Genomic DNA, 13930 nt, shown 5'->3' with positions numbered 1-13930 from the left:
CTCCCCAGACAAGATCTCCAAGCTTTCTGAATCACTCACAGACTCTCCCTAATGGGAAAGTAGTGCCCCAAATGCACTTGGACCTGATTCATCCAATGCCATTGTCTTAGTTCAATCCTCCCCAAGCAGGCTTCCTCCTGTGACTTCCAGTGCAAGCCTGCCTGTGGAGAGAGAAGGCACTGACCATACAGATTTGGACTCATCTATCCAATAGATGTGAACTGAGCAAACACCAAATGCCCAGCCCTTGTTCTAGGCAAAAGAATACAGTCGAGAATTAAACATTTGGGTCCTTGGAGCTAATACAAATAAATAAATAAGGAAATCAAAGCTAGTGATAAGAAACATTACAAAAATAAGAAGAACAATGGACTACATAATTATTGGGGAAGGAGATGGGTGTTTTAAGATTAGGGATAGGGAATAGCTTCTTTGAGAAAGTGACATTTAATATAAAATTAAATATAAATTAGGGTGAACCTACCCTGAGCATTATCCAAAAGCATTTCTGAACTAATTTTTCTAAGTTATACATTGGCACGATGGTAGAGAAGACTATGACGACAAGACTTAGAGCCAGCAATGTGAAGGGGAAGTCTGAGGCCTGTAGACAAGTTAGGTGAGGGGAGCTCCTTTTTGTGTGCTTGCCTTCCACCAAACACAGCACAGGCCCCACCTCCCTCCCACCCTCTGCTCAGTCCTCTCCTAGGTTTGTGCCTCCAGATATGAGAACTTGGCTGCGCCTCTGGCTGACTGTTGATTGCTTGATGAGGATCCAGATCTGCCAGGCAAAGCTAGAGGATGACAGTTTCTAGGCAGAGGGAACAGGAAAAGCTGTGACACAAGAATCAGCCTAAGATTTCTCTAGAACTTACAAGGCACTTGGAGCTTTATAAACAAGGGAAAAGTAACAGGAGACACAGCCAGAGAAGCAGGCAGGGGCAGAGCCACAGGAAGAGATTTGGGTTCTATTGTAAGCCAACAGGAAGCAAGGGAGTGACCCGACTTGATTTATATTTCTAAGAGATCCCATTGGCTACTGTGTAGAGAATAAACTGCAGGGCAGTAGAAGAGGCTTTAAAAGTAGCTTGGCAAGCAGTGAAGTAGCTTGACTAGGGTGGCAGCAGTAGTGTAGGGGAGAAGTAATGAATTTAAGGCTTATTTTGGAGATGGAGTCCCAGGACTCATTAATAGACTTATATGTGGGGCAGGGAATCATGTTTTGGCTTGGCAAAAAGTTGTGTCTTTTACTGAAATTGGGAAGATGGGTTGGGAGGGGCATTAAGAACTTTTTAGTGGACATGCCGGGTTGAGATGCTCACTAAAGATATGAGTACAGATGTCAGTTAGGCAGGTGGGGCTCCTTGGAGAACACTGGGATAGATATATAAATTTGGAAATTATCTGTGCCTAGATGGTTCATAAAGCCATGGCACCCCGTCCCTGAGATGGTTATTTTCATTATAAATTAACACAGTGAGTAATTCATCAAGGCAAGGAGCCAAGCTGGGATGCCCCATGGCAGATGGCTGGTCTTGCCCAGGTTTGGCCTGCCTCTCTGCTTTGCCAGACACCTAACTTAAGAGCTGCTTCTACGGGGTTTTGTTGTGATTGCACATATAAAACTCTGTGCCCCCAGGTCCCCTTTATTCCTGTGAATCAGTATGGAAATCTGAAAAACTGACCTGTATTTTAAAAAAAAATTTTAAATACATGGAAGTGCTTATTTGGTTTGGTTGAATAAAGAACTATTACACAAATAAAGGAGAAACTTAAATAAGCAGATTAGGAGACCAAAACTAAACCCTTGTGTAGAAAAGGCCGTGGCTCACTGACCAGAGCTCATTAACTTTGGGCTCAATGTGGAAGGGCTCTATTATGACAGAGTATTTTAGAACATTACAGTGAATGTTGGTTAAGTCACTTAGCATAAAAAAGTAATGACATAAATCCTAGAATTAAATCAACATAAGACAATTTCACTTCATCCCTTTAACTGTTATTGATTAACTATGTGACCACCGTGCTGACTTCCTGTTCTCCTGGGCCCCTTTCTCAGCAGGGGAGACAGACCACACTGGTGGACAGGGCCAGACAGAGGCAGTGAAATACTTTTTGACTGAGGTAAGAAGGTGACAGGTAGTTCCAATAAGAAAAAGACAAGCAAATCACCCTTCAGGGGGGTTCTCAATATTAAATATAATCTCGGATGACTATACAAGACTTTACATTCCTATTTGGAATTAAAATTTAAGTTTTTGATTATATACTACTGATGTAATAAAATGCAGTCAGTTGACACATTAATGTTTTTAGGAACCCTCAGCAGCATTTTAGTAGAGTCTTCTAAAGATATTTCCATTTCCCCTCATTTACCACCTTTTCTATGTAAATCTGAAAGATTTTAGAGAACAATAGTCAACTTTCCTTTCCTGAGTTTCCAACAAACCGAATCCTGTATTTACTTACTGGAGAGCCACATACATAAGTGCAGCATTAGAGGGAATGTGGGGAGGGGGCGCCATGGAACCTCCTGACTTCCACTGCACTCCAGCTTGTAGAGCTGGAGAGCTGCTCCCCTGACTAAATGGGCTGAGACATACCAATCCCTGCTGCCACAGTGGGGAAGGCACCCAGGCTGGCATTCCACTGAGGCTGGTTCCCAGCCATCTCTGACACCCTTTTGTGCTTTCCCCCTCCCAAGAACCTGCAGAAAGACCACCCAGGCCTGCTCAACCTGGAAGAAGCCCAGCCACCTTGCTGTTCTGGCCCTTTCGTTTTCTCTCTCTCCAACCCCTCTCATCCCCTCTCTTGTACACTCTCTCTCATGGGGCAGCTGGGCCCAGGATCTACTGAACTAGCCTGAGAACACTGAGCCAGCTCTGCTCTAGGCTGTAGGGCACATGCTCTTAACTGCCTTCTCCTCTCACACTGATGACTACATCTTATAAGCCATTTAAGTATTAAGATCCAAGAATCTGTTGGGTCTTTGGTTTCAGATCATTTAGTATGATATTAGGTAAAAGAATTCTCCTTAAGAGTTCATCTAACTGACCAGAAATTTATATTGGGGTTTGGGGCCAATGCCTTGATTGATTATAAATCTGCCTTGCTTTGCTGGTCATTGACCTGAGCATGTATTTCCTTCAGACACTGGAAGAGAGGAGTGGCTGTGGCAGGGCAAGATTCACTGTATTTTGGGATACTGGGGTCCAGAGGCCAAGATTTCTGTTAATAGCACTCTTTACTAGCACTACCATTTCATTACTATTGGCCATTAGGCATTTTAAGGGTTCTAGAAGCCACAGACATTTTTTTAATGTCTGAACTTCAGATGAGTTGTTATGAAAGCACCTTTGTTCTGCATGATGCATTGTCCCTGGATGAAAGGACTCATTCTAAAAGGAGAACACTGCCCTTCCTCATCATGCCAGAATCCACTGTTTGCTGCAAAGGTAGCATCAACCTCAACAGAAGATAATAATCACCTACACATACAACTACAACTCAGTTTGATTTTTTACCTATGAGAGTTTTTATTAAACCTTTCATCCTTTACTACTGATTTCTATGACATTGCACAAAAAGTCCCTCCCTTTCCTCATTTCCCCACATTATCCCCTGAAGTCAGTTTTATTCTAGAAACCCAGCCCACAAAGTAAAACCAGGAAAGAATTAATTCTGACCATGTTTATCTACAAGGATAACGGTCTCACACTTGTTATTCTATTCTCCTTCCTGGATATTTCCTCACTGAGAATTACAGAACTCAGTCTCCAGGTGCCACAGCCACCTTCAGACTACCATCTGGAATGGACCTGAGCCCAGAAACATTCCTTACCTTTAGCTGAACTAGATGCACGTCCACATGCTTGCTGTCCGAGTCCTGCTGGACTGAGTAGGTTAGGTCCCGGACCCTCTCTGAGGTCATCCGGAGCCAGGTCTCAATTTCGGGTAAGTGGAGGACGATCTTCCAGTCGGCCCCTGTATGCAATGGGGGTGGTTTTTCATACTGCTGGTCAGAATCTATATCCTTCATCACTTCTTCTCCCTCACCCTGCTCCACAGTGGGTGTCAAGTTGATGGCCATGGGTGAAGCATCAGTAGCCATGGGATCCAGGTCCTGTGACCTCAGGGGGGAAAGTGTCACGCTCATGGTTAACATGGAGAAGTCTAAACCTTACTTCTTTCCAAAACAGCTGAAAGGCAAGAGGAAAGAAGAAAGCAAGAGTCAGACAAGATTGCCAAATAAAGAAATGAAACTTCACAGAAGAAACGCGATTTCTAAATTAAGCTAGATTTCTAAATTAAGAAACCATAGCTCATAACAAAAACAGAAAGCAGTGTTTTGAGTTTTTACCAAGTAGCTCCAAGTCCCAGCACATAACAGGAACATAAAACCACGTGGTAATGCCTACCCCAACATCCATTCTCTCCTCATCCCTTAGTAGCAAAATCCTGGTTTTTGGCTGTGAATATTCCTGCCAAGAATTTAAAACTACGTCCCCTACCTCCATCGAAGCTCGGTGTAGCCATGTGGCTAAGTTCTGACCAATGAAATGTAAGTGGGACTGCTGTGGAGGAAGCTCAGGATTGCTGCTTAAAGGGAGCTGACTCAATTAGAGGGGGCCCCCTTTCTGCCCTTCTGCTTTCCCCTCTTCTTCTAACCTGTAACGGGGATTTGCTAGCTAGAGTTCCAGGTGCCATCTCAGACCAGGAGATGCTTTTGATTACGCCAGGTAGAATATGGTAGAGCAGGGTGGGAGCGGGTTCCACATAATAATGAGGAGCTACTATACAAGTCCCAGACTGCCGCCCTGGAATTCTTTTTACTGAGAGAAAAACAAACTTCTATCTTATATAAGCCACTATCATTTTGAGTTTTTCTACTACAAGCATTCAAACATCATTTTGACTATTATAACCAATATACTCAATATATGAGATAACTAGAGAGGGAACATCTTCAAATTAATAAAAACACTGTGCTGAATTCAGAAGATGTTCCTTTCTATGATTTACTAAATAAATAGATGTCATGCAGTAACTCCAAATCTTTACTTTCCTGAAAAGTATGTCATGGATTATATAGAATATATCTAATCAACTCTCAACCTAAATTACATTACTATTTGGTTTTGCTGAAATTTATGGAGGCTTCTGGAATTTCAAGGGCAAATTGTTCTTAAACACACGACATTCAAATGTTAATCAAATACACTAAAACTAACATTTAAGTTAAGTCATAAAGTTTCTTTTTAAGGTGAAGTTGGTTAGTTTACTAATGGTCTAGCTATGTAATTTATCTTTCTTCTGCAATCAGTCTGATATTAAATAACAACTTTCAGGATCTTGTACTTTAAGCATGTTAAATAGACATTATTTCTAGCTTCAGGAGAAACTTCTACTCAAGGCAATGGGTTTCTATTCCTTTTATATGTCTTTTTTCTAGTTCTATACATTCAAGTTAGTTTATAGCCCCATTTCCTCAAAGATGAAAGGTGGCTGATCAAAATATGAAATTAAATGTGATTGTCAGAAAGTAGCCTATATTTCTTTATATTCTTAAGATCCACGTGGAAACAAAAACAAAATTAGTTTACCTACAAAAGTGGAGGGGAAAAGCCAAGAAAGTTCCGAATTTGACTAAGAACATGTAACTTTCCTTACAGGAATGGGCACAGGGAATAAAAAGACTTGTTGAATCAACAAGAGCCCTTAAGAATAAGTTATTCTTATGACATACTATTTCAGAAGGCTTCCAATGCTGCAGCGTACTGCCCCATCCTATTCTTAAATTAAATGATAAGGGGCTTACAGATAAATTTTTGAAAACAAAGTTATTTGCAAAAAGCAAAATATTATGTCATAAGGTAAGTTTATTACTTTGGTACCTGCCTTAGAGAATAGTTTTAGGCTTCAACAGTGTTCTACAGCTGATTGCAAGAGGGGAAAAATCTATACCCCATATTTTAAACCATCCTTGCACACAGGTTTTAACATAACAATAATATTAGACCTGACTATTTTTAAAAAACCAATTAAAAGATACCAAAATTTAACTGGGAGGGATAAAACTCCAAGAAGGGTGAGCTACCATGCTACTGCTTAATAAAACATACCCTAGTCTCAGACAGGCTCTGATTCTGATTTCCAAAAGCACTTTAAAATTTAATCAATTCACTGCCTTCTGAGGGATCTATTTAGAATCACTGTCCCAGAGAAAGAATCTAATACACAAAGGTTGATAAAGGTTTTTAGCGCAAGGCCACAGAACTAGCGAAAAATGTAGAAGACATTGGGGTCACAGTGGTTCACTCCTCTAAGAAACCAGTCTCATCCAAACCAGAAAACTAAATGCCAGGGCAGTGCATAAAGAATTGTTTCACTTATGTCCACACAATCACTCACCCCTAGACACCTGCCTCAGAGCCCTGTACAACTGAAAAATGATGCTCGGTCATTGTGTTTTCCCTGAAACCCTAAATCAAGGCAGGACCTCCTCTGAAACACGTATTCTACTATAAACCAAAAAACATACCAAAGAATTGACTCTATACAATTTATGTCCCAACATACATTTCCACATATACCACTAGACTGTGCACCAGGCAGGCTCAGTGCAGTTTTGTCTGATTTGGGGCAAGATGCTCCGCATTTCTGGGTCTCGGTTTCCTCATCTGTAAAATGACAAAATTGGACTAGATGATCAGTAAGATCCCATCTGACTATAAGAATGTATGATTATCTAGGGCTGTTTATCCAGAGATTTCTAAGTTACTGGAAGCATCCTGCCTAGAACAAGAACTATGCAGATACTAATGATGGGCCTCCATTTCACATAACAGCACACAAAGAACATCAATAGATTTGTCCCACTTAATTGAAAGAAATAAACTATTACCACGCAAATGCATTCTGTAAATCATTATTTACACATTATATGTTGCTAATTCTTCCCAGAGGAATGAATATGGGAGCTTCTCCTCTCTGGGAATTTGCATCTTAAGGTTAATAACACAGACGTGGTTATATATGTAGAGGACAAAGAGAATGAAATAGAAACATTAAACATAAATGTAGCTGGTGTGCATCACACATGAGTAAAGGGCAAGGGAACCTTACATTCAAGCTGCCAAAGCAAAATTTTCCTGCATCTACAAAATTTCGACCTGCATGTGATGGTTCCATATTTAGTTGATCAGACTGTAAACAAGAGAATTTCCAAAACCCAGAAAAGTGAAGCTAAGCAGCATTTTACTCAAGTTTTATTTCAACTCCTGTCTATTTACTTTCCTTCATATACAGCTTTGCCACTGGGAAAGGAACACCATATGTGTCATAACAGCATAGCAAGCTCAGGAAGTGGCATAAAATTGATTAATTATCCATTTTCATGGAAACTAATTACTATAAACATTTCATTTTCAGTTCCAGTAGTTCCCATTTAAATGTACCACCCATGGATAACCAACCTCTATCTCTGATTTTCACAAAATCACATCTGATTTCAAAGATAAATTTATACTTTAAGGAAAACTGTCTCACATTGTAGAGACTTACAGTAACAATCTTTGTGTATATCTTCCCGCCTTTATCATGACTATTCAAGCTTGCTTTCCCATCAAATTAATTACTCCATCTGAATGCTAACAAATAGTAGGAAATTCAGCACAAGTCTACACGTTCTAAATGCTCTAAGTTTTGTATTTTTCCTTCACAAGAGTTCTTGCAATTAGATTTCTTTCTAGTCACAAAGAAATCTTTTTAAAAAGCCAGTAGGAAAAAACTTCTAACAATGCAAATGAAAGCATTGACTCAAGTGCATACAGGCACCCACCCACTTACAACTCTGGCTCCAAAGCAGCATAAGAGGAGTGATCAACCTGCTTTTTGAACCTAATGACCTCCCGTTCTCCCCCCATTGAACGCTTATCTGTAGCCACCTTTCCAGCATTAGAGATAATACCACCTTTATCCCAGCTGCTGTTAAAAATAACATAGATCAAATCCTTTCCTTTCCACATATTCAAAGAAAAGTCAACATTTAAAGAGCAAAAGCTGAAAGCAGTAAAGATTTTAAAGATTTTTTTTTAAATTTGTAGAAAGCCTTTTCTCACCAAACTCTATTTATTATACTATAGAAACAGAAGAAACTTACCACGGATGGCTTACTAACAAGGGCCGAGGCTGCTACCTCCCTGACAGTCCACAAGTTCTGAGTCGAAACCTGATGTTAGCAGAATACATTTAAATACGGAGTGTGTTCTTCGACCAAACTAGGAAGCAAAGAATGCAGCTACACACACATCAGAACTGCCCACCTCTTTCTCCCTTCTCTGTAATTTTCTCTCTTAAATAAAAGAACAGAAAAGCCAGAAATCTTCCTACTATAATCACTGTAAATGCTTTTGTCACTAAAGGTCCTTCAGGATTAAGCATCTGGCTCCTCCTCCACTCCCCCCTCGGGTTCTCTTCTTGTAGCCAAACAAGATAAAGGCCAGTATCAGTGCTGCTTTATGCCAGCAGGACACTGGTGAGTCCAGAGGGCACCAGTTTCATACACCCTTTGTGGCCTAAATCTCTTGCAAAGAGAGGGCTACTATGCTGTCCCTACTTGGAAGCTAGCTAATTTCCACGCCTGTGCAGTTATAGGCAGGTCTTTTGCAATCAAACAGTGGTAAGTGAGCTGACAAAAAGAAGACAGTTGCCAAAACAAGGATCACTTGTTTTGGGGGTACAGAACACATCCAAGCATGGTTCAGAAGAACCAAGACTGTATACCCCGAAAACTGAGCAATCCTAAAGCAGGATAAATAAATTTCTAAATAAATTAATAGTATTATATTAACATAACCAGCTAACAAAGCCAATTTGAGCTACATGCATTCAAGCTCCCTCTCTTTTCTTAGGAAGAAACTGCTCTTTCCAAGCAAGAGCATCTTCATGTGTGCAGTTTGAGAGGTGGTCTTATCATCATGTAAATCAGCCCCAAGCCTAAATATTTACTCCCGATCTTTCTGTCCTCTGCTTACTCCTTAACAAACTAGTGAGAGACTAAAGCATAAATCCAGCCAAAGTAATGAATCTGCTTGCTACAAAGCACATCTTATAAAACCGAGGTATTAAGTTAGGCATCGCTAAGTGTCCTTTTTCTCCCACTTCATTTTTTTTCTTTCATATTCTCATAATCACTCGTCACAGAACCTATTCACAGAGACACTGAATTTTGAAAGAGGAAAAAAGTTCCACTGGAATGCTTTGATTTTTGTCTATGATTAGCTTTCATGCTTTGATTACATTAAGAAAAATAAATGAACTCAAGAGGTACACCCAGTATCCGGTTCCAGGATTCTAGAATTGGGCTCACCAAAGGAAACAAAAACAAACTTAATAAATTGCTTAATTAAATGTTGTGGTCTATCAAGATGAATGAGGCTTTAATTTATCACCCAATTTTAAATCTTGCTGCCTGCCTACATCCCTGGCCTATCCTGAAGTCAAGAGTTGGGAAACTTTAAATGGCTTTAAGTTCCTTAAGAGGAGAGTCAAAGAATTCCTATCAAGTATTCAGTTAAATTTGTACTTAGGGTAAAAAAGAGTGGCTTTTGTAAGATGCTCCTAAGGAAGTTTCCATAATCACTATCTGATTCCTCCTTCTCTTTGGCCCTCTTCTCCCAGCCCCAGCCCCAGCCCCCACTCTCCAGCCCTCACCTGGAGTAACACTGTTTACTGAGATCACTGAGGTAACCCCAGATTAGGCTCACTTTCTAATCCCCCTGCCATAGCAGAGCAGCCTGCAAGTGGATATCAGTGAGAAGAGGGACCTCAAGCTTTAAGTGCGTGGGGTTAGGGAGCAGGGAGTGGGGTGAACACAGCATGTAAATAGTGGGGCCCAGACAGATTTCTACAATTTAAAAGATCTTGGTGTCATCACTGATGTTTCCCCCTCTCTCTCTTTTCCCCTTTAATATATCCTTTGTGTATGGCTGTCCCCCAGGCAAATGACTGATTACATCCTGCTAATCACAAAGAAACCATGCACCCTCTCTCCAGTCTCCCCTCAATCACTGCTAACTACTTTGCCCAGAACATAGGGTCTTCTGTTAACTATAACACACTCCATCAATCATCTTCCTCAATCTACCCCTCCTCCTACCTCCCCCGCCTCTGATTACTCAGATCCTTCTCCTGTGGCATCGACACCCAGACTGACTCAGTTAGTCATCACATCTCCCATGTTCTCTTTCCCCCACTACAACAGTCAGTTCCTGTCACTCAGAGATTCATTTGGCTGCATTACGGTCAGCTGTGAATGGTGCCCATGGTCATGAGTGTGGGGACCTGACTCAGCGACTCTAATGAGTATTCATATTTCTTACCCCCAAACCAAGTTGTTAATCTTCATCTTTAAGCATTAGACAGCCACTTTTCTGTTGTTCAAGAAAATTTCTTGGGAGGAACTGGATTTGTAAAACTCTAATACATAATGTATGCAATTGTTGCTTTTGTCAATGCTATTAACACTAAGAAAATGAAACAAGACTTATTTCAAATCAACTGACATTACTGAGAATCAACTATATACAGGGCATTATGTGTATACATGATTCATAATATTTATCCTCAAAGCAATTATAAGTTGATGGGGACAATTTCCCTCCCTCCACCCTTCTCTTATACATGTGCGCATGCACACACACACACAGGTACACACACACACACATATACTCATCCACTGACACCTATTACTTAGGCAGTATATGGGCAAACAAAGCCCTATGAGACCCCAGTGGAGTAGCATTAATCGTGAATGAAGGAGAGATAAGGGAGAACATTTACCGAAGAAGCTAACATTTCAGATGGGCTTGTTAAAATGGGTATGATTTAGACGGGCAGAAATAGAAGGGATGTGGGGAAAGAACTCCAGGCTGGGAAACTACATGGACAAAGACACCTCAACACCAAGACTTTGGGAGAATCAGCAAATAATTCAGGGTTGAGAGGGATTGGGAGATTTATGGGAACCAGAAACAGATAAAGCTGTAAGGTAAGTTGCAGCCATGTTCTGAGACAGCTCTGAATGCCATGCTTTGGAGTTTGGAATGAATCACACAGAGGGGCAGGAACTCTAAAATGACTGTAAAAGACTATAAAAGCAGAGAAGTAGAATTGGAGTTGTGTCCCAGAATGAGACAAAAAAATCACTATACACACTCTTATTTACCAAAAAATGAAGTGAGATATTAGCATAATGAGAGGATCAACATCTTCTTTTCTAGGCAGACTTCATCAATATAAAATGTAACCTTAAAAACTTCTTTATAGCCCAGAAAAAGGGAGAGAGAAAGATAAAGAGAGATTGATTGAGAGAGAGGGAGACTACAAGCCTGACTTTTAGATCAGAGTGATTAAAGGAATTCTGTGCTCTGTCCTACCTACTCCATTAAATATAAAAAGAGTTCTCCATTTTTAGCTCTCCATTAACCTTAGCATCATAGATTTGAAGTGGAAAAATTTTTAGAATCATTTTATGCAATGTTTTTACTTTTTTTCTTGTTCTAAAATTATTTTTAAATTAATTAAAAAGTAATATATATTAATTCAAACATTTTAAAAATAGATAACATTGAATTTAAAAGATCCTCCTCTATCCCCATGTTCTCATCCCAGTCAATAAGTGTAAGAGGATATTTATCTTTTGTGACTTCAATATGTAAAATAGAAAGGAGATGATCCCTAAAAGAAAAGTCATCTTGAAAGATTTGGAAGCCTAAATTAGTTACTAGCAATATAGAAGTGTTTGCTAATTCAGTGTTTATTTACCAGGTTTTGATAGGTATCCTACAAAAAGTTGCTACTGACAAATAAATTGAGAGTGCTGGGGTATTTCTTGGAAGAGATAGCCAAGTGAATATATCTATCTAATCTTGCTCCCTGCAGAAACCCCACTAACACTACTGCAGAGAGTTTTTTAGTTTGAAGTTTTTTTTTTTTTTTTTAAGTGAAAACACTCAAGAATGGAAGGAAAAACAATAATACTTTTGGAAGCTGAAAATTAGATGGACAAGTGATAAATGCCTTAGCCAACTCAAGAAAACTAAATCTTAAACCAGCAACACAGAGAGCAAAGAACCAACATGATTTTACTTAAGAATCATTTAAGTGTACTGAAATTAGTGGAACCAGGAACCTCTGGAAGTGGAGATGAAAAAGTATGTAGTGGAAAATTAAGTTTACCCAAAGAGAAGTCTGGCCTTTATTCCAGTTCCTGGGAGGTAACCTCTAAACCTTTTGTAATTTCCTGAATGATAGGATTATTTTTGTTTTTCATGGTGGGCCCCTCAGATCACACATGATGGTCTACACTTACAAGGTGACACATGATGGAGGCTAGCCAGACAGAAAGACCATATATATAATTAAAGGGTTGGGGCCTTGAGCAACCACATGGGCAACCATTCAATCAATCATGCCTCAGTAATGAAGCCCCAGTAAGAATTATGGACACTGAAGTTCAAGAAAACTTCTCCAGTTGGCAACACTCCATGAGTATTGTCACACATCAAGGGCAAGAGGGTACTGTATCTTTAAGGACACAGAAGCTTTGCATTTGGAAACTTCTCGGTCCAGATTCCACCCAATGTGTTTCTTTCTTTGGCTGGTTCTAATTTGTATCCTTTTGATATAATAAAACTACAGTCATAAGTATAGTGCTTTTCTGAGTTCTATGAGTTATCTATCAAATTATCAAATCTGAAGGAGTCCCTGAGAACCTCCAAATTTATCATCAGCTAGTCTAATGTAAGGATAGCCCTGGAGACCCCTGAACTTGCAGCAGGCATCAGAAGTCTTGGGCAAACTAGGCAGTCTTGGGGGACTGTACCCTTAACCTTAAGTGTGGCCTAACTCTGGTTAAACAGGCAATGATACACTGAGAAGATTTATTTTGATTGAAAAATGTTTAGAAAGCAGTTAGAATGCTAGGTCTTTTCTTACTCTGCATTTCTGGGTCCCACTCCAATTCTGGAAGAAGACTAGAGGTTTATTTTCCAGAAATAATCAATCAAAGGGTGTCTGGGCTTAGGGACACTGGGCACAGCTGAGGATAGCAGTACCTTGAGAATAGAGGAATTAAGTTAACCTTAACATAAGCATTCTGAAGTTCTGAGACTCCCAGCTCTCTTCCCCAAGTTGACTCTCCAAAGCCTTTACCCTCCAGTTAGAAGACTAGAGATGCCCCTCTCAAAGAGAGCTGATCAGTCCAAGAAGATATGATACTAAAATTGGTACATCCATGTCACCCTACAATAATATTCAGTCAATAGGCCTGTCTACACACTCAGAGCATTCAATCAACTTTCTAGTGTCCTACTCCTAAATATGATCAGACAGTCAAGGATTAACAGAGATTAAGGAAAAACTCTAATTTGTATAACAAGCCCAAAGCAAGCAAACAAAAAACCTCAACCTGGAGGAAACAGATTATGTGAGGAGAAGATGATTTTGGTGAAAAAAAAATTATCAGAGATAAAATATTGTATTCATGAAACAAGAACAGAATTTTATTTTTAAAATAAATATTTATAGAACAAAAATCAACTTTGGAAAAATAAAAACGTGTTGGCAGAAAGAGAAATCTCAACACAATGTCTGAAAATTAAGCTGAGGAAGTCTCACAAAGAGTAAAGCAAAAAGATACATAAAAATTTGGAGAGAAAGGTAAAATTATTATTGACCAATCCAGGAGGTCCAACATCTGGAGAATAGGAGTTCCTAAAGGCAAAAGGAAAGAGAAAGGAAAATATCATTAATGAAATCTTTTAACAAAATGAAGAATATGGGTCTCTAGATTTAAAAAGACCCATCTACTATATGAAAACAGACACACACTAAGGCACTTTATTTGAAATCCTGGAATATTAGGGAC

At 39.6% G+C, this 13930-nt stretch overlaps 1 protein-coding gene across 3 annotated transcripts in view; it reads right to left on the bottom strand.

The window, feature by feature from the left end:
• The window catches only part of AKAP6 (A-kinase anchoring protein 6), a 491494-nt gene that overhangs the window by 318387 nt on the left and 159177 nt on the right, over positions 1 to 13930 (bottom strand). For 2 of the 3 annotated variants that reach the window (XM_031453560.2, XM_064485883.1), the window contains exon 3: positions 3842 to 4199. In XM_031453560.2, the coding sequence (XP_031309420.2) occupies positions 3842 to 4165 (324 nt within the window). In that variant the 5' untranslated portion in view covers positions 4166 to 4199. Of the gene's footprint in view, positions 1 to 3841; positions 4200 to 8161; positions 8407 to 13930 lie in introns of those variants that run through there. The other variant, XM_010986148.3, reaches the window with a different exon arrangement.

This window comes from Camelus dromedarius, chromosome 5 (assembly GCF_036321535.1).
Source record: "Camelus dromedarius isolate mCamDro1 chromosome 5, mCamDro1.pat, whole genome shotgun sequence".
NCBI lineage: Eukaryota > Metazoa > Chordata > Mammalia > Artiodactyla > Camelidae > Camelus > Camelus dromedarius.
This window is presented reverse-complemented; position numbering and strand designations above follow the sequence as displayed.